Below are 21457 nucleotides of genomic sequence, written 5' to 3'. Positions count from 1 at the left end.
CTTGCACCCGCTGCCAAAAATAAAAAATAAAACTGCACATCTATTACTGTCCCAAGTAATATGAGCGACGCTTTATTCCCTTACCCATTTTGATTGTTATGGTCAATGCTTGTCTCGCATTTGCTTGTTTCTCATTTGTTAATTACCTGATCTCTTGTCTGGGGATACCCAAGCTAAAGCCGCGTGTTTACGATTATTTCAAGCAAGTGCCGCCCCCGCCCCCCGCCCCCACTCGCCCACCTCCATGCAATAAAACCGTTGTTTGCAGCGGGAGGGAAGGGCCTTTGAGCAACGTGGGGGTCTGCCGGGGCGGATCTCCCATGCAAATCTCCGCCCCGCCCCCAGGCCGAGGCATGCAGACCCCGGAGAGGCAAAGCTCAGACCCCAGCGTGGTTTTTCCCGTCTGGATCTAGCGCGGGCTCCTCGGTCCTGCGACTTTGCGCACTTGGTAGCTCTGCTCCCCTGCCCCATGGAAAGGCTGGGAAGAGTCCAATAGCTGCGGGGAAGAAGGACGGCGAGGCCAGCTGCCAGGGAGGAACAGAAGACCCCGAGAAGCGAGGCGGGGTCCCTCAGAGAGAGGGGGGCGTGGGCAGCAGCGTCCCTGGATCGTCGCGCGTAGGTTTGCCTTCCAGTTTCAAACTAAAGGACATCTCTCTGTCTCTCTCTCTCTCCCAGCTCTACCCAACTGCCTCCTGTTGCTGCCTCAGTTTCCTCAGGCATGGTGCTGCTCGCCTGGAATACTTTTCTAATTCTTTCCTGGCTGCCCCTTGTTGCAGGTGGATTCCCCGAAAATGTCAGGTTAGTATCAAAAAGGGGCAGGGGGTTTCTACCGCTTTATATCTGTTCCTTTGGAGCCTGTGTTTTTGTTTTAATGCATATTTTGTGTTTCTCATTTGGTATTTTTATGTCACGAGCCGCCCTGTGATCTTCGGATGGAGCGTGGTGTACAAATTTTATATAAGTAGGTTTAAATAAAATAAGAGAGTGGGTGGGGTGGGGTTTCTCTCTGGCACTTGTCTGCCAGTCTTTGCGGCTAGGAGTCACCCGCCAAGGGCTGGTTCAAAGCAGCATTTAACTCACCTGGAAGCTGAATCTGTGACCTGCCCCTCCTGAAATTTATTCTGATGGGTGCTCTGCAGTGCTTGGTCTGCTAGGGCTTTTTCACGCGGGGTGCCAGAGAGCCTGAGTGAGAAATACAGCAGGGAATTGCAGCTCTGTTAGGGGAATGTGTGCAGAGTTCATTTTCAAGTGATCGCAGCCCGTGCCTGTGGATCTAGGAGACAGGGCTTCCACCTTGCCGGATTTTGTTCGAAAGAACCTTGGGGGGCAAGCAATTCTCTTTTGGGGGAAAACAAACCAGTAGTTTAAAGGTGTGGCTGCTCTGAGGCTAGTGCTGTGGTGAGCCTTCCTAATCTGTACACCTGATTTAGTGAGGATTTTGATGAGAGTAGTGCAGAAGATAATGCCAGAAGTTGTGTCTGCATGCTGTATACCTTAGAAGAGGGGCCAAGGTCAGTGGGCAAGGGATTGCATCTCTCTCTCTCTCTCTCTCTCTCTCTCTCTCTCTCTCACACACACACACACACACACACACACACACGTGTTTCTCCTCTTCCTGATGCCACCCCTCCCTTTCTTCATAGAATTATAGAGCTGGAAGGGATCCTGAGGGTCATCTAGTCTGACCCCCTGGAACGGTAGTGGTTCCTTCCTCTGCTTCCCCTTGCCACGCCCCATTCCTCCTCTCCTTCCCACATTAGTGGGAAGGCAGTTTATCTCCACCTCTTCTGTCTTGCCTCAGTGCCTTGTTCTGAGGAAGGACCAGGGTAAGGTGGGGAGTCCTTAGCATTCTGTGTGTGGTGACTGTGGTGGCACAAGTACCCTCCTGGTCACCACCCCAAGAATGCCTTCATTTGAGGAAAGACACACACACACACACACCTTCCTCACTTGGTGGGTGGGTCATCAGCATCACCAGAGAGCGATAATGTAGTGAGTGATGGACCTGGGGAGGGGGGGCGCATCCGTTTGCTGCTTTCCTGCGTTCATCTCCTGAGACAATTGTCTCATTCTGCTTCGTGGTCATTCCACTTGCAGGGCGGCTCAGTTGTGCCCTGCCTCCTCAACAGCTGATTTCATGTGTTTGCCATAGAATACTGTATGCCATAACATGTAGCTGGACCTTGCAAGGGGTGTTGTATGTTAAGCCTGATCCGGAAGTGTGTGAGGAGTTCTGTCCAAATCAAAGGGGCAGGTGGTGTTCTTAAGCAATAGCCTAACTACCTCATGGGATCCAGATAGACTTACACAGCATTTGAAATTGCATATTGGCAATTGGTTGTTCCCAGTAAACTGTCCTGTCCTGTGTGTTTCTGGCCTGGCCACACAGTATATAAAATGTACTGGCAGCACCCCCAAACATGGGGATAGGTGAGCTGAAATCAAACCTGAAAGTTTAACTCAGTGAGTTAAAAAAAACCTCTGGTAAAACATAGTTTCGAGAGAAAGTACAAATTACCATGATAGAAGTGGTCTGAGTCACTCATTATGTATTAAAATGTACATCTTTAAAAACCTGCATATGAAATGGATAGACTCGTTTAGCTTTATATCCCGCTTGCTCCTGTACCTGCCCAAAAAGCCATAGCTTCCCCACCCTTATTCCAAACCACAGTTTCCAAAAGTGGCCAATATTGACAAGCTGGGATCAATGGGATTATGTGAAGGGGTCAGAAGGGCATCAAAAAGGGTCTAGAGGTAGAAAAGAAGTTTAAGAGGTATAGTGCAAAAACTTTGATTAGGAACTATGAGAAATAAAGGGTATATGCACCGTATATATAATATTGCCAGTGAGGAACCTCTTTATTTAATAAGTTGAATCCACACAATACAAGAGTATTCCTTACATGCTATAATTCCTAGCGATGGCAATTGGTCATTAATAAAGGTTGCTTATATATTGATATTTCATTTACATTTCTATGAATTTTGGTTCTAAGCTCATCAAGCGTCAGTGAGCTCAGATGTTTGGGAAGCCCTGCTCTAAACCTGACTTCCTTAACTTGACACTATTCAGATGTTTTGGACTCCCAACTCCCATCAGCCCTACCCAGCACAGCCCCAAAACATCTGGATGGCACCAGGTAGGGGGAGGCAGCTTAAGCTCCCCCCCCCCAGTGTTATTGGATGCCACCCCTCCCATTTTGATGCTCTGGGGCTTCCTTTAAAATGGTACACCTGCCTGAGTTCTTCCACTTGCTTCTTCCCCTCTTTCCTGTTTACTAACTAAACCTCAGCTCTTTTCCCCTCTCTGAGGTCTGCTGGCTGTTTCTCCTGCCTCCTTTCAAGAAACATGGGAGCTAGAAGCATTCCACACCAGTTGGGGCTCTGGCATTCTTCCTTTCACTCATCCCCATCCAGACTCTACAGTTTTCTCTACCGTAAGGGATTTTGGGTAGGGAAAGCAGAATCACACTACCTTTCTTTGTACAGCAAGGTTTTTACATAGGGAGTGGGGAAGTCACATTTTGACGTAAAGAAATTGGCGGCGACCTCCCTTCCTCAATCCAGGAGGAGGAGTGAGGAAAGCTCTTGAAGAAGATTCCTAGGAGGAGTTTCTGTTCTGAGCCCAGCATCAGCATAGCTGGAAGAAGAGAGGTCTCTAAGGGAAATCTCTTGTCTTGAGACCACTAATGGGAAAAGAGTGTATTTTCCAGCATCTGGTGATTCCTCAGAAGCAGAATGCTCAGAAGCATTTGGACATCAAAGAAGCAAGTGGCAACAACCTCCATTGCATCCCTCTTTGGTTGTCTCCTTTCTACCTTTGTCTCTCACCTGACCCTAGAGGTCCCTGCTCTAGTTTACACCAATGTGTTTTGAAGCCAGTAAATCTAGTATTGGGGCAGTGCTTGAATTACAAGGAGCTGAGGGTGCCTGGTCCCTCCAGTTACTGCTTTTATAAGGCAATGGAAGCATGGTTGGCCAACCATGGGAGTTGAGGTTTTCCTACTTTCCTCTTCCCTCAACATTTCAAGCACTGTGTAGAGCAGTGTTCCCCAACCTTGGGCCTCAAGCTGTTTTTGGACTACAACTCCCATCATCCCTCGCTAGCAAGACCAGTGGTCAAGGATGACGGGAATTGTAGTCCAAAAACAGCTGGAGGCCCAAGGTTGGGGAACACTGGTGTAGAGGGTGATAAAGGAAAATTGAGTAACATATGAGTTTCTTTTAAATTCTCCCGGAAGAATAAATAAAACACGCCATGTCTTATTTAAAAATGCTGTCGATCATTTTGCTACTTGGAGCTCACAAAGATATAAAGCTGTACTACATGCACCACAGGCTCTGAGAGAGAGAGGTTCCAGTGTGTATTTTGAGTTGGTTTCCTTTAAATGAAGTCACCGGAGGCATTACTGTGGTAAAAGTTTTTGTTTTCACATATATGTAGGTTGAGTATAAGCTGAGGGTTCACAGCATTAACACTCCCAACAGATTCTGCTCCCACATTCATGGCTTTTTTAGGGGCTACCAGTGCCACAGTATTGGATTCTTATAAAGGACAAGTTGGGCCTCTGTGTCTCTTTCTACCTTAGTCCCCTTACTACCAGTTTATTGCTCGCTTTCACACCTGCACTTTGATGAAATCACTTCCCACACAAAGGGGGTAAGCTTAGCTCTGATTCCCAAATTGTTCTCTCCTTCCTGAAGAATCCATCCTTTGAGAGGCACCTCCTTGAGGAAAACAAGATAGTTGACCCCTCTGCCAGTGTCATCAAGATAATCTTCAGTGATGCTGCTGGTTCCATTAACCTCCACTGACCAGACCGCTGCAACAGACCTGTCTGGTAACATTCAGACTACTGCCTCCTAATCAATGCTTATGTACTTACCTAGAAGTAAGCCCTATTAATTAGGATTGCACCTTAAAGGAATGAGTTAAAAAATATTTGACCAGGAACATGAAGAAATCATTATCATCTATGGGTGGTTGGAAATAAGAGCAGGAAGTCACAAAATTAGAATCAGCTCGGAAAAAGTGAAGCCAAAATATCTAAAGAGAAGGTTTAAAAAAACACAGGAAATGTGGAAATTTGTAGAAGATAAATGACAATAAATAAAAGGGTTTTTTGGAAACCTCTAGGAAATAAAGCAATAAACTTTTGGGATTTGCATTTAGCAGCAGATTTCAAAAGAAGTAAATACTACATAAGGCAGGCGCTTTGACTGTACTCTATTTGGCGCCTCCTAAAAGCATTTTTGTTTAGACAAATCTACCCAGATTGCTGGTGTGTGTTTAGTTTATTGCTGGTTTTAATTTTTTATTGTTTTAACTGTTTATACTAATAATTTTATTGATTTATTTCTTTTGTAAACTGCTTTGAGGGTTTTTAAAACAATCAAACACTATATAAACTTTAGGAAATAAAGAAATAAATATTTTCTCTAATTTTGTAGCCTATCAAGTTTGTCAAAAACCTTAAGGAATAACTTTAAACTTCTTACTGTACTCTGGAGTAGTTCTTATGACATAAATGTAATTCCTACAAAGTAAGTAGTCTGAGACCTTGTAAGAAAAGCCTCAAGAACTATGTGTCATAATTCCATGGAAACTGAACAGCTCTGACAACATTGCAACTCTGAGCAAGTGAATCCCAAAGCTAAGCAAATGCACAGACCTAAACTAAAAATGGCAGTCAAAGGGAAAGCTAGAGTGAAAAGTTCTCAGCCTTTTCCAACTTTGTAGATGCTGCACTTTGTATGAGTCCTTGCTTTCTTTGCATGCATGCAGGAGGGAATCGGTGTGATGTGCTATCACAGGACCTATTGTACACACATGGTTTGCCTTCTGTGTGAAGAATGATTCCAGAGCCTGTAAGGTTGGCAGCTTTCCTGTAGATTGAAACCATTTTAACACATATATAAAGATTTTCATGCATGGAGATCTGCACTGTCGCCACACACTAATTGCGGCAGATCAGTCAGGCCAATGTGTTTGTGGTTCGAGGACCCGACCCCGGTGAAATGAAATGAAGACACAAGGACACGTGATATAAGGTTAATGGGCTAGGAAAAGGCCACAACTTTATCGCGAGGGGCGAAGGAAGGAAGAATGAGGCCGGGGGAAGGCTGGCGCTGCAGCAAAATGCTGCTGAACACGCCCCCACCGTGGCCCCCGGTTGGATGGCCACCGAGGGGGCGTGAGCGCCAGCCAGGTGAGTGGGCAGCAGGGGGCCGCGCCCCCTGCTAGCCGGAGCTCGAGCCCCGACCACAACCCCTCCCCTCCCCTTCGGGGAGGAGAGTCTTTGTTTCCGATCAGTTAGCAGCTGCAAAGGTAATTGGAACCTGCCAGATTCTGGTAAGCATGGCTTTTTTAAAAACTGAAGTTGGTTCTGCTGTTGGTGAGTCACAAATATACTGCTAAATTTTACCTTGTGAGAAGTTCAGCAGTAATCCTGGTATATGCCTGGACTAGGCAGTGGGGAATGTTGGAACTCTTTTCTTCCTGTTAATGTGCTTAGCATGTTTTATTTATATGCAATGTGGATGTCATTTCCACTCGATTGACCACTACCCCCCTGCAACTCAGAAGTATCTCTTCAGGGTTTCTGTTTTCCTTTTGATAGTCTACAGTATCTCCCCTTAAGCCTGAAAATGTATTGGAAGAAAATCTGGAGCTATTTGATGCCGACATGCGATTTTTGCTTTTAATTTTAAGAGGGAGAATAAACCACAACTTTCTTTTAAAGTATCAGTTGGTTATTATTATTTTTTTGTGAGGTTTAGACTTGGTTGGTGTTTTTTCCCCCTCTTGGAAACTTTCGAGGATTTAATGCACTAAATATGTTTACCAGCAGTGTTTGGAAGCACAACATTGCAGCTTTTTCTAATTTTCATTGTCATCAATATCCCACAATCATTTCCAGTTTAAAAAGACAGCCCAGTCATAAATGTGTTTACTCAGGGCTTCTTTTTTTAAGCTGGAACTTGCCAGAACTCAGTCCTGGCACCTCTCAGGTGGGTGCAATTGCCATTCTAAGAGAAAGAGGGAGGTTGTTCGAAGTGACTTCTGGCACTTCTTTTTCGAGAAAAATAGCACCGTCTTTATTTGGAAACAAGACTCACTGGGTCAAACTGTTGCTGACTTCCTTGTAATTATGATGGCAGCCATGGCATCAGGCAGAATTCCTACACTTAATGGCCAGGAAGTAGCAAACTATATCTTCACACAAGCTGGCAGCCACACATACCCCCACCCTTGACATAGCAAACCACTTTTGAAACAGAGGTGACAATTTAAAAAATCCTATGACGTGGCATAAACACCTGCTGTGTGTGTGTTCTTAAAATCCTACAGGCCCCTGGGTATGCTTGAGATAGCAATTTGGATGCAAGTCCAATGTTCCTACATCCCATGCTGAATATCACTGGTGATTCAGAATATAGGCTGAAGCTGTTGATTCTTTGATGATGATGACATAAACATTTTTTTAATAGTACCATAGAGCGCAAAGTATAATATAATAGTGGGATTTACAATCTATACATCTTTTCTATTTAACCTTTATCATTTAAGATTGAGAATAGTAAGGATAATTTTTTCCAGGGGGGTGGAGGAAGTGAACCATGTTTTTTTCACTCTGCGTTTCCCACTGCTAATAGCAAAGTTATATAGTAACACAATCCACAAAATAATGTTCCCGATAGCCTCTGTTTAGGAATGAATGACAGCAAGATTAAGTGGATTTGTCTTGTTGCTATCAGCTCCATCCAGGCATATTAACCAAGCCATGTAAAAAGTTTTTTTTAATAAAACAAAACAATTTATTTCTCTCATATTTCTTTCCCTAGGAAGCTCTACTACACATAAGGTTTGTGGCTGAATTAATCATGTTTATCTCCAGAGACAATCCATGGTTTCATTTTACCTTTATGAAAGTTCATAGGAAGTTCATAATTGGATGTCCATAACTATTCTATGGAGAGAAGGCCAAAGGAAACGTCACAAGGAGTTCTGTTATTCTCTCGGCTGTATTTTTCCCCTCTTAACCAAAATCAGCTGAAGGAGATTTGACCTGGAAAGTGATCAGAAGGGAAAGTGTTTAAGTCTACTAGGATTTGCAGGTGCTCAGGTTGCCTTTGGTTTAAACCAGGCATAGGCAAACTCGGCCCTCCAGACGTTTTGGGACTACAACTCCCATCATCCCTGACCACTGGTCCTGTTAGCTAGGGATCATGGGAGTTGTAGTCCCAAAACATCTGGAGGGCCGAGTTTGCCTATGCCTGGTTTAAAGAAACAAACCCAAAGCATAGGAGAACGAATCACAGACAGCTTGCAATTTGCCTCTTATTTTATTTATGTACAAACTTTTTTAACAGCACCTTTCTTGATATTTGGTAAAATGTTTTATGCAAACACTATTCTTGCTGCTATGTATAGATTCATATCAGAATTTAACTGCAAAGGTGGCAGAAATGGCTGCAAAACAGGTGCACATTGTTTTATAACCACAGAATCTAGGTTTCTTAGTAGGTTTCATAGGCTGACGCTCAATGTGTGATGCTGAAAACTTACATCTGTGCACCAAAAGTCTTTGTGTGCTTTCAGATTCTGCAAATTAGAACTGGAGGAAAATCATTAGATTTTGTGCTTTTATTTGCTGTTTATTTAATTGAGAACCAGCAGCAACACTGGCTGCTAAGGGCAGAGATGTACATCTTAACGCAGCTGATGTAAATCTTTGGCATTAAGGAAATTTGGATATATATGCAGGACATAGATGGAAGGCCACCTTAGAACCTCATGCCTGTCCCTCTGAAATCCTTGAAAAGGGGCAGAGGATTTAGAAGCTTAACAAATAGAAGATAGCCAGCATTTTTGCTGGAGGAAGCAAGTCAGTTCTGCTGCAGTGTTCCACATAGGCAGATAACACTTGCGATTAAGGTGCTTCAGGAGTGTTTAATTTCAGTTACTTCAACAGAACACCAGTGTGGCCAGCCTACGCAATGGAGAAATGGAACATCTTTCCAGGTCCTGGTGCTGTAGGGGATCCATTAATTCATCTGTTCTATTTTATGCACAGCTCACGAGGTCGTAGGCAGCTCCTAACCATGAATCAACCTGGAGTCTGCCGCTATGGCTCTAAGCTTGACTGCTGCTATGGCTGGAAAAGGAATAGCAAAGGGCACTGTGAAGGTAATAGCAACAACCTTTCATTCTCTTGTCTCCAGAAATATATCCCTAAATTTGAATGGATTTGACTTCCTGACGGGTCTGCCAGTGGTTTCGAAAATAAAGAAATGAAAGCTGCATAGTGCTGTCTGAGGGTTTAAAACGACAAGACAGGGTTAAGTGAAAATGTTCTGCTGCAAGAAAAAAAGTATTCTCATCATTTTAACTGATTTGCTGTATAGCACAGACCAACCATTAATCATTTAACAGATGCCACATACCATAATCTATCCATTTATATACATGGATGAGAAGAAAACAGTCCATTAATATTAACTGATACATATCATATAAGCACTATTGTAGTAATTACCATAACACATAGCATCACAATTACTATATGAAAAAATGCAATTTTGTACATTATTATTTTTAACTTGTGGTATAATGCTTCACCTTGTTTCCACCCTCCCCCTCCTATTAGTCCTGGGCAGATGCGGTACTTTTCAGGGTAGCCAAAATTCCTGATTCCCTGGGTTCATTCCATAACAAGTTCACAAATGTAGTTCACGGAAGAAAAGAGCTGCAGCTATTACACAAAATGAACCACATATCTTGGAGGAGTCTAAGGTGTGACTTGTAGAGTCCACAAATAGACTAGAATATAAAACAAAAAGTTTTATCCTAGGATAGAGTTGCCCAACTAGCCAGAAGACAAGCAAATAAATTGGCTTGGGTGATTTCCCCCACATCCACAGATACTCTGCTTTCATTTGGACAACAACAGTAAGGCCGAAAGTGGGGTCTTGTCGTCTGGGCATACACACTGCCCTGGCTTGCACTCCAGGGAGGTCACTTAAGTGTTGCTAATATAGTTGTTTCACTTCACACCCAGAGCCACACTCCATTCACTCACTCACTCACTCACTCACTCACTCACTCACTCATTCATTTTGATTTGCACATGTATGCCAGGGAGATGTGGCCTAGTGGAACTAGCTTTGCACACGTGATGCAGGCATAGTTTAAAATGGCTCCTGTGTACTACTGAAGATGGTGGATAGGTGACACAGGAAGGAAGGAAGGAAGGAAGGAAGGAAGGAAGGAAGGAAGGAAGGGAGTGCAGTGACACCACCATTTGAAGACACGCCTACTCACCAGTGCCTCCTGGCAGCCTCACCCCACTTGGGGAAAATAAAAGGTGGTGGCAGGGAGTACTGCTTAAACAGTCAGGAAGGTGGAGCCAGAAACGCTCATCTCATGTCAGACCCAGTATTATTATTATTATCTTCTTCAATACAGTGGTACCTTGGTTTATGAACAGTCCTGTTTATGAACTACAGTGGATGCTCGGGTTGCGAACGTGATCCGTGTGGGATGCACGTTTGCAACCCGCATCTGCGCACGTGCATGTCGCGATTCGGTGCTTCAATGCATGCGCAAAGCGTGATTTGGCGCTTCTCCGCATGCGTGACTGCTGAAACCAAGAAGTAACCCGTTCCAGTACTTCCGGGTTTCGGCGGTACGTAACCCAAAAAACTGCAACCTGAAGTGGCTGTAACCTGAGGTATGACTGTATTCAGATTACGAACTCCGCAAAACTGGAAGTAGTGTTCCGGTTTGTGAACTTTAGCTCTGTCGAAGAACAGAAGCTGAACGGTAGAAGGGCACTGGCGGTGGGAGGCCTCATTAGGGAAAGCGCGCCTCGGTTTATGAACGGATTTGGTTTAAGAACGAAGTTCAGAAACAGAGGTACCACTGTATTGCCTTTCATCCGATGGCCACAGGCCGGTTTACATGATTAAAACACCAAAATAGATAATATAGGAACAACTAAAACACCCTTCCCCCAGTTTAATAGGCCAAAGACTGTTTAATTAGCATAGGCCTGGGAGAAGAGGAATGTTTTTGCTTAGCGCCTAAAGATATGTAGCAAAGGCACCGGGAGAGAACGTTCCACAAGTGAGATGCCACCACAGAAAAGGCCTGTTCTCATGTTGCCGCCACCAGACCTCACATGGAGGAGGCTCATGAAGAAGGACCTCAGCATCTTCTCTGTGCTTGATGAAAGAAAAAAGCTGTGTTTCCTTCAGGCTTATTTCCTTGTGTTTTCCCCATCATGCTCAGCTGTGTGGTGAATATGTGAGCTTTGACCTGTAGTCTTTGGTCTGGCTTACTGTCTTGAGACATATAGGTTATTTTTCAAATTCTGGTACTGTTATAGTCTGGATTGCATTGGGATATGTGGAGCCCTGGTATGATATGTGTATAGTATTGCTTGGTGCTAGGATTCCTGTGAACATATGCAGTAGTTGTATATCTTAGAATAACTTTTTATGGGTTCTGCCCATGAGCTCCACCCATTACCCTTCTTTATTATTATTATTATTTTAAGAAGATCACTATGGGATTTCCATGTTCAGTTTTTACCCCAAAGCTGTAGTGTTCGAAATTAAAATACCACAGGGAAAATGCAACCTTTAAGCAAGCCATGCAGAGGTATTTATAGCCAGGTGCTTTTGATTAAGTGGCATATGTTGTCCTCAGGTATTTATGTTAAATGGAGTATTTGCTAGATTTTTAACTGTCTAGCATCCTAATGCAAATGCACCTGAGGATTATCTGTGTTGTTTTCAGCCCTCTGGAGAATTACTTCAACGAAGAACCTATGGTTATTTAATGACTTCTATGATTTTAATAAAAAAATAGTAAAAACACAAGGGAGAGGTTGAAATCTTTCTCCAGCTGGAGTCTGGCAAAGCTGAATGAACTAATAAAATGTTGACTCTTGGAGTCGTCTCTTTCGTAGACGCTGCATCTGCTGTCCTGATGAGCTTAGCTTTGAATATATGGGGCAGATGAACAAAAGTTCACATCATAATTGATATGCTCACCAGACTGTTGTCCAATCAAAATAGCTGCCAAAAGAGCTTTTTCTCCTTGAACCTTTATTAATGCATGTTGCAGATAATAGCTCTAGTTGAAAGCATTGCCATCTGTTGAATAGAGAAGTCCTTTATTAATAATTTTTGTACTGTTTGTATAACCCCAGTTCAGCTGCTTGAGTATATGGTGTGCTAAGAATGGATAATAATGTGAAGTTCTTTTTAAAAAAGCAAGGAAAGCGTCCCACCAAAAAACAATAGAATATCTCTGACTAGTATCCATTTTTCAAAAACTTTACATTCTTCTCTTGGCAGATATCTGGTTTGAGTCCTGCATGATATATGGTGAATATATAAATTAAGATGCAGATGTTCTGTGCTATATAGTCATACCTTGGTTCTCGAACACCTTGGTACTTGTACATTTTGGCTCCCAAACGCCGAAAACCCAGAACTAAGTATTCCAGTTTTCGAACGTCCTTTGGAACCCGAACATTCAATGTGGCTTCTGTGACTTCCAATTTAGTGCAGGAAGCTCCTGCAGCCAATCAGAAGCCGCACCTTGGTTTTTGAACGTTTCCGGAAGTCTTCCAAAAATGGACTTCCAAAATGGATTACATTTGAGAACCAAGCTACGACTATTGTTTTTTCTTTATTACACTGTTCCTTTCATTAGACTACTTTTGGTCAGGATTTTTATAATAAACACCTTTTTCATTAAACCATTTGGAACAAATGATGGTTTAAATTGCCAGATATTGATGTCTAATAGATTTTAGAATAACATTTTGGGAGACTCTGAAATTCAGTCATGTTAAGTTTGGAAACTTCTGAACAGTGGCCAAGGACGTCTACGATTCAGCTAAAAAACAAACTAAATTTCACATGTATAAGACTCTTATTCTGTGGAGTGGAAACCTAAACTCTGTGACCAAAAGCTTTATAGATTTAAATATATGGGTAGGAGATACAGAAATATGGTGCGTATTTTACTTAACCTTGACTGCAGAAGTGTCACTCACTGGGCATGTGAGCATGTTATGGGAGAAACTGCAGCATGGGACTGAAGTTTTTTGCAGGGTGAGGAGCTGGACATTGAAAGAGTTGAGGCAAGTGCTTCAAACGTGCCTGTCCCTACTCTTTTTGTGGATGGATTAGCTGCATGAATTTCTAGCAGTTCAGAGCCAGTTCGTCATCCCACCTCTACTTCATATTTTGGGATTTGCTCAAAAGCCAGGTGGCCCCTCCCTCATGCAGTCAGCTTAGGAGGAGTGTGAAGCTGCCAGTCAGAATTCCACATGGAAGTATTTGCATAGAAGGACAGTCCTCAGTTGGAAGGCACCCTTTATTTGAAGGACTAATTTAACCCATTATAACATCACCTGGGTGGCAGTCTGAAAAGGTCACCTGATCCCAAGTTTCTGTGCTTACAGTGAGATGTATTTCTGTTTCAAGTAAATTATTTGTTTAAAGCATGTGTACCAGAGCAGCTTACATACAATCAGTTAAACAGGGTTTCCCAAACTTGGGGACTCCAGCTATTTTTGAACTACAGTTCCCATCATCCCTGACCACTGGTCCTGTGAGCTAGAGATGATGGGAGTTGCAGTGCAAAAACAGCTGAAGTTCCCAGTTTAGGAACCCCGAGTTAAAACAAGATAGTCTCTGCCTACAAGCTTAACAGTCTAAAAGATACAACACCCAGTGAAAAGGGGTGTGGAGGGGAAGGGGGAGGGAAACAAACTCAGGTGCCAATCATTAAATTCAAAACAGTAGTGCTTGGCATGGCAACAGTCCACAGTTCAGGGAAAGGAGGCCCTTGATGGAGTCTTTCAGCAGAGCTGATGGAATGAGCCCTGCTTCTCACCTCTCCCACTGAAGCAGCCTGCTGGAGTAGCTGCTACTAAAATTACAGTAATTATTTATACATTTACATTAGCACATGCAGGTTATATGCAAATATCTGTGCCATCCCTTTTCTGGTGATGAATTTCCATTTTTTTGGGCAATGTGCAATGAATGAGTTCAGTAATAAAAGACATACAAATACTGGCACCTCTTTTTGTTGTTGTTAAAAAGTGTGGCACTTACTATAACTTCATTATGAGTACCGGCACCTGTTTTTCTAGAAAAAAGGCACTGAGTACAGGTAAGAGTAAAAACTGCTCATGGTCACCAGTTGATCTGAATGTGTATTGTATATGTAATGCCTAATACTTCACTAGACCACTGCTGAAGCACCAGATTAATTGAATTTCAAATTGGCATGGATTTTTTTTTTGGGGGGGGGATATTGGCAGCCATCATTAACTTTGCTGTTAGTCATACCCAGTCATACCCTATAGGAAGAAAATCTAATAAAAGTAAAAAAGACTTCAGTTTTGCAGAGAGATAGCTGTAAACTCTCAGAAAGTAGGGTTTTTGGCAAGCAGGCATTGTGATGCTTGGGTGGTATATTAGATTCTGATATGGAAAAGGGTTCAGGTCCAAATGTGAGCCTCTTTATTCCTCCTGAGCTCTCACTATAATTTCCAGGGGAAATTAAGTCACTCCAGAAAGAATTTGGATCTACAGTAACCTGAAGCGAATCTGGCAATGATTGGAAACAAAATCAAATCAACAACGTTACGTTGAAATAAACATTTTCTGGAGAACATTTATTAAATTCCATAGTAAACAGGAAAGAAAAGAAGTAGGGGAAAGACAATTGTATATTACAAAGAACAAATCATATATAACACAATTACAAGTGTTCTTGGGGTGAGTTTCTGTTGGTTTGATTTTCTAAAGTACAGAGTACATTTGGTTTGGTTTGGTTTTTAAAAAACTTACCCAGATTCTAAATACATGTGGACATTTTTCAGACCAAGGAATTAGACAAACTCTGCTGTTGGTCTTCTTAAATACTTTTCTTATTATCACTGTTTTCAAAATAATAATAATACTGAAGAATATACCAGTTGGGCTATTTTTCTTCTGCGTTTTCACTTCCTATTTCTCTGCTCCTCCTTCTACAGCTACTTGTGAACATGGGTGCAAATATGGTGAATGTATGATGCCAAACAAATGTAAATGCTTTCCTGGATTCACAGGCAAAACCTGCAGCCAAGGTATGTACAATTTATCATTTTTCTTGTAAGCGGAATGCTTCAGCTGTTGCAGCCTTTATTCTCCAGCAGCAGCATGTACATTCTTCAGGAGATGCGCATCCCTGAATTTCAGGGAGACCCTTTGAAAGGTCAAAGGGTTATTTCTGTTATATTTAGATCAAAGACCTCCTCCCATCCCAACACACACACACACACACACACACACACACACACACCTTTAATTTGAGTATGAAGTTGCAGTGATTTGGGTTCCTGCAACTACAATAGGCACATTGTGTTCTTATAAGAACATCTGGTGCCTCTTTCTAAGTGTAAGAAATACAACTTATAGGCTAAGGAATCTTGGAATCAACTCAAGCTAACACCACTTCTGGCATCCCACTACTGTATTGAGCTATGCATTCTCCGTGGGCTAGGAGAAGCTGCGCTCTGGCTTGCAAGGCCACATGAATAAGGGAGCAGAGTCTGATGTCATTAAAGCTGGACTGGAACGGAAGGCCTGCTCAGAAGAACTCTGGCTTTACAGGAGCTGCATGACTGCAGTGTCCCATGAAGGGTGTATGCTAGTTTTTTCCTGATAAAATTTACATGTTTTACTATCGGGCAGGAGGCAAAGAAGTGACAGCATAAGCAGAAGAGCCCAATCTCCCCTTGTCTTTTTTTCCTGTGCTTAAAAGCAGCTGCTGGAGGAAGTGTGACTTTTGGATCAGTACAGCAGCTGTGGGGAAATGGTCATCCTCTGCGCCTGCCTTTTATACTTGCCTTTTGCACTGTTTCCATGATTAAAGTCACCCCTTCACTGAAGCTGGCATTCAAAGTGAAGTAGGGGGAGAAATTTATACAGTGGTACCTCGGGTTACTTAAGCCTCAGGTTACAGACTCCACTAACCCAGAAATAGTACCTCAGGTTAAGAACTTTCCTTCAGGATGAGAACAGAAATCGTGCTCTGGTGGCAGCAGGAGGCCCCATTAGCTAAAGTGGTGCTTCAGGTTAAGAACAGTTTCAGGTTAAGAACGGACCTCCGGAACGAATTAAGTACTTAACCCGAGGTACCACTGTAATATGTATATCTGTGTGTGTCCCCTGCTCTGTGCACCAGTTAAAGTGAGGGAAATGACACACGAATGCCCAGATGCCCCCAGTGCCATGGCTCCAATCTTCTTCATCTCCTTTTCATCAAAGGAAAGGATGTCAAGAGGTCTGATCATAGGTCTTGAATATATCATAAAGTTTGGCTTCTAAGTTTCGTTTATTTTGATGAGAGAAATATGAGCATGTGACTAACCTTGGCTGAATTGGAGCAAACGGCAATTCAGGACCTATACCTAGAAATGTGGAGCGAACATGAACGAGCTCAGTGTCTGCTATATGTGCCTCCCATTACCTGCAATGGATTTTTACACTAGGCAATGCATTTGTGCGCACACGGCAGTTTAAACTGGATTCAGGGCATCCCATAGGTGCATGTTTTTTCTTTGTCCTCATCTTTGTCCACAGCTTAACATTTCCAGTCAATTAATTCAGATGTTTCTGATCCGTGCATAAGCTGGGGATGGGAGTGGGTGGGGGTTCTAATGTAAAATCTCAGGTTCCCTGAGTGTGGGTACACAGAAGTGAATTGTATGGGTGTGACTTTTCAACATACGTGGTGATGTTTTGCTGGGTGCTAACCCTAACCCGCGACGGGGTGAGCTCCCGTTGCTTGGTCCCTGCTCCTGCCAACCTAGCAGTTCGAAAGCACGTCAAAGTGCAAGTAGATAAATAGGTACCCCTCTGGCGGGAAGGTAAACGGTGTTTCCGTGCGCTGCTCTGTTTCGCCAGAAGCGGCTTAGTCATGCTGGCCACATGACCCGGAAGCTGTACGCCGGCTCCCTCGGCCAATAAGGCGAGATGAGCGTCGCAACCCCAGTCGGTCATGACTGGACTTAATGGTCAGGGGTCCCTTTAACCCTAACCCTTTACCTTTAACCCTAACCCTTTGTTTCCACTTGCTCATCGCTTGAGCTCTATCTATCCATTTTGTCTTCATCAGCACAAAGGAAAGGGTGCCACATGCCTATTACTATTGGTTGTTGCTGAAGGTTCCTTGGCAGTGGGAAGGAGGAAAAAAGTTTAAACAGCTGTTTTCTGTTGAACTGCTCTTCTGCAAAACAGCTGTATTAAAAATAAAATTGGCTCGTGCAGGTACAGCAGATGGGGAAGGGGAACAAAAATACTGTCTGCAAATCCCTTTCTCCCAAATCGCTCTCCCTGTCCTGCCTTGTCCGTTTTGTATTTGTGTGTGAAATGTGCAGCTCATGTTCTTCTTCTGAGCCACACCACAGCTTTCCGTGTTGGGAGGGAGCAAGGCTATGGAAAATGGAGGCACTTTGTGTCTTTGCCTGCCAGCCATTCTTCCCCTGGCAAGACACTCCTTTGTGGGTTGCCGGTTCTCTACCTGGTGGTGCTGGGTGGGACACACAAATATATATTCATTTTTGAAACTGCTATTTTGCATGAGTGTGTAATTGGGAAAAAGATGACGCTGCTGTCTTGCCCACTGTGAAACATTGGCTCTGGCGAAACTTTATTACTATGTTATTCCACAGACAAAACAGTTCTTTAAAACAAAAGGTGTGCACTCACAGGTATGCAAACCCCCAGTGGAGCTCAGGTTTCCACAACTTCTGGAGGCCACAGAATTAGTAGCTTGAGGGGAGAGGACAATGTCACTCAGCATGATACATCCCATAAAACACCACCCACTAGTATGGACAGGAAACATTGAGACAGATTTAAATGGAACATGCTGGGGGGGGGGGGTGTCAAAGTATGCATGGATAAATTGGATCCATGCTACACATATGTGCATTAACACCCTGGTGTGTGCACAGCCAAATTGTCTTCGCTCTTTTCTTTCCTCTCCAGTTTCCCTAGGGTAAGAGCTATTTAAATCTTCCAGTCAATATATAGAGGCTGTGTTTTGCCATCTGAGAACTTTCTACAGTGCAAATAACAATCAAAAGTCTTCTTATCCGAAGTGTCTATCCACTCTAATGCAGAGGCTACACATAAGTGCCATCAATTGCCAGAGCTGTGTGGTGGTTTTGCAGAGGCTGCATGTAAAACAACGTTGAGTTATTTTGTCTGTCTTGGGAAAACTTTTTCAGCCTGAAGGTGGATTCTGCGATGGGCGGTAGTACAGGGACTAGCAAATATCCTCCATCATCCAAGTAGGAAGTCAAAACAGTCAAAATAGCTCCTCAACTTCATGAAGGCTTAGGGGATGTGGGTTAGGAAGGCACGTCGATTCCTCTCCACTAGACTCTGCAAGCAGAGAGGTGTGATGAATGCGGCTGGGGCCTGTCGTAACAGAGGCTTCACACTTGGCCTGGGAGTTCTCCTGCCAGGAGTTTGGTGTGTAAAGCCCTGAAACAAAGAGCAGCAGGATGAAAGTGGCTTTCTATCCAAAGTCCCATGAGTTCAATTCTCAGGCTCTGCAGCTACACCAACCTGGAGCTGGCACACAGCAAAAAATGGAAACTGCCTTTGGCGCTACATTCCACCCTGGCTGGCATGAGCTGGCATTGTTTCAAATGTAGTGGTGGCACCATGAATGCCATCTACCCCAGCCCCTCATTAGGACTTTTCTGCTTTGCGAAGATTTATTTTCAGGTTATGAAAATTTGCTTAGGAGTGAACCTAGACATCCAAATTTGCCAGATGGTTAAAACGAAGTATTTAAAACTGGCAAGCTGGCGTTTCTTCATGCCAGTTTGTCGTTACAGATTTAAAAAGCATTTTTTTTAAAAAAGATCTGTTTAAAAAAAATAAAACACGAAAGGAAAACAAATAAAAGCATACCCGCATTTGTAATCTCTAAAAATTGAATCCTGTCAATGTGTCCATCAGATTGAATTAAAGACTGCTTTTCTACATAAAAGAAAACCACGAGGAAATATAACTGACTGGTTAAGATCAATAGTAAAGGCCACTGGAAAGCAGACGATAAGCATTTTCATTGTTCTAGTAGCAAGGCAGTATGCCCGCCTATTCAGGAAGTATAAGAACTTCAAAACAGAAAAGTTGATTTAGATCAATGATATAAAATTGATGCTTCAAGCTTGGCTTTCAATCATTGATTTACAATGGCTTAATAAATCATCCAGCCACAGCCAGGTAAATGAACTAACTTGTTTGCTTGTAAAAGAAATTTACATTTCTTGTAAATGTAACCTCTGGTTACATACTTAATTCATTCCGGAGGTCCGTTCTTAACCTGAAACTGTTTTTAACCTGAAGCACCACTTTAGCTAATGGGGCCTCCCGCTGCTGCCGCACGATTTCTGTTCTCATCCTGAAATAAAGTTCTTAGCCCGAGGTAATATTTTTGGGTTAGCGGAGTCTGTAACCTGAAGCGTATGTAATCTGAAGTGTATGTAACCCGAGGTACCACTGTACAGATATTTACCATACCTAACTGAGAACCTCTGAGCTGTGGAGACAAGACTACGTGGCCATTCAGCATATACACAACAGTGTAGCAGCTGTTTTCTTTCCTCCCTTCCCAGTACAATCTATCTCCTGGTGTGAGACACTTCCCCAGATTCTGTCAGGTGCGGTGGGAACTTCCTGCTAGTGCTCCTAGCACACAGCCCAGCAAATGGTCTGCTGAATTCTTTCTTTCAAGAATCTGGCTTGCTTGAATCCTGGAGACATTTTCTCCATATGGGAATTTAAGCCGTAAAATAGCAACTGCAGTAAGCTATTTTGTTTTCTTCCAAAGATCTACAAACTCATTCCCCCCACCCCCAATTATTTCTGCAGATATCAACGAATGCGGATTGAAGCCACGTCCTTGCGAGCACAGATGTATGAACACGCATGGCAGCTACAAGTGCTATTGTCTCAATGGGTACATGCTCATGCCTGACGGAGCCTGCGCAAGTAAGTGACGGATATTACACAAGATGCAGCACGTGAGATGGGAGTCAAGTCCATATTGTAACTAATCATGAAATAACCTGTGCTTCATAGTATGAAGCAGCTGGTTAATTTATACTGTTGCGAGTTGGTGGTGGTGGGGAGTAGGCCGTATGCCGAGACCCTTCTAACCCTTGGATCCAGCAACTGTTAAAGTACAGTATAAGCCAGGCTAGCTTCCTGGTGACGTAATGGGACATTAAGGGAACAAAGGAAGTGGCTCGGGGCCAGAGGACAAATGGGTGTGTCCCCTACCAGGTGGGTCCCCTCCCTCAACTGGGTGATAGTTAGAAGGACAAAGGCAGAGTGGAGAGCAGAAAGTAGAGTGGTGTTGAGCTAGAAGCAAAGAAGCAGGCGGAAGACATGCTTGATTTCTGCTGGAATCAGTGCCGGATTTACGTATAAGCTAAACAAGCTATAGCTTAGGGCCCCATTCTCTTGGGGGCCTCCAAAAAAAATTAAAGGAAAAAAACCTGGATGTACATTTCCAAAATAAAAAAGAAATAAAATAAAACCTACATACAGCAACAGTGTTTTGTGTTGTGTAGGTCCATAAATTACCATATAGCATATATTCAACACACAAAAACAGTGACAATTTGTTGTTGACAAAGGACAGCTGGACATATAAAGGGCCCCATTACCTTCTGTAGCTTAGGGCCTCATCAAACCTAAATCCGGCCCTGGCTGGAATCCAAGGCTGCGACTATGGGAGAAGGAGAACCTCTTGGGGTGTTCATGCTGTGGTCCCCTCAATCATAGGTTCAGATTGTATATATGTGTAAATAAACCTTACATCATAAAGACACCATGGTCTACACTGTGCCTCATTCAGAAGGAAACACGAACCCTGGGTAAGCGCCTGGAACCCCAGGAGTTGGGGGTGGTGTGCAATAATACAGGAATCTTTCAGTGCTCCAGTGCAATTACATTAAAGGATATGCTGAGCATGGTTTACACTTAAAACTATATAGAGACATAGATCTCGTTTAGTTTGGGGAGCATTTTAAACTTCAGCAAATTAGTGTCTTTTGTTGTTGTTGCACCCCTTAGGAGCCAGTAGTGGGGCATTTCTTTTTTTTAGCTCTGCCCATTTCTTTAACTGCATGTAGATAAATCAGAAGGAACCACATCTGAAAGCGGAGTAGAGCTTTTAAAAGAGAACTTGGATTTATGAACACATTTTCAAAGGTTTCTGTTGCAGAGATTTTCATTTCACACTTACAAATCCCCTTGAGAAAGGAAGCCTTCCCGGCGGGGTGGTGTTAATTTAGAAAGGGGTAAAGGACAAGTTTCTAACCAGATTATTTTCTCTGAATGCAATGCTGAA

The 21457-nt window shown here is 43.2% G+C and overlaps 1 protein-coding gene across 2 annotated transcripts in view; it reads left to right on the top strand.

Annotated features, from left to right (window-relative positions):
- Positions 1 to 283: 283 nt before the first annotated feature.
- EGFL6 (EGF like domain multiple 6) overlaps positions 284 to 21457 on the top strand; it is a 43486-nt gene continuing 22312 nt past the window's right edge. Inside the window, exons 1-5 of one of the 2 annotated variants that reach the window (XM_028727690.2) lie at positions 284 to 448; positions 676 to 798; positions 9081 to 9193; positions 15072 to 15164; positions 19972 to 20091. In XM_028727690.2, the coding sequence (XP_028583523.2) occupies positions 719 to 798; positions 9081 to 9193; positions 15072 to 15164; positions 19972 to 20091 (406 nt within the window). In that variant the 5' untranslated portion in view covers positions 284 to 448; positions 676 to 718. Of the gene's footprint in view, positions 799 to 9080; positions 9194 to 15071; positions 15165 to 19971; positions 20092 to 21457 lie in introns of both variants that reach the window. The other variant, XM_028727691.2, reaches the window with a different exon arrangement.

Source organism: Podarcis muralis, chromosome 4 (genome assembly GCF_964188315.1).
Source record: "Podarcis muralis chromosome 4, rPodMur119.hap1.1, whole genome shotgun sequence".
NCBI classification, from domain to species: Eukaryota; Metazoa; Chordata; class Lepidosauria; order Squamata; family Lacertidae; genus Podarcis; species Podarcis muralis.
This window is presented reverse-complemented; position numbering and strand designations above follow the sequence as displayed.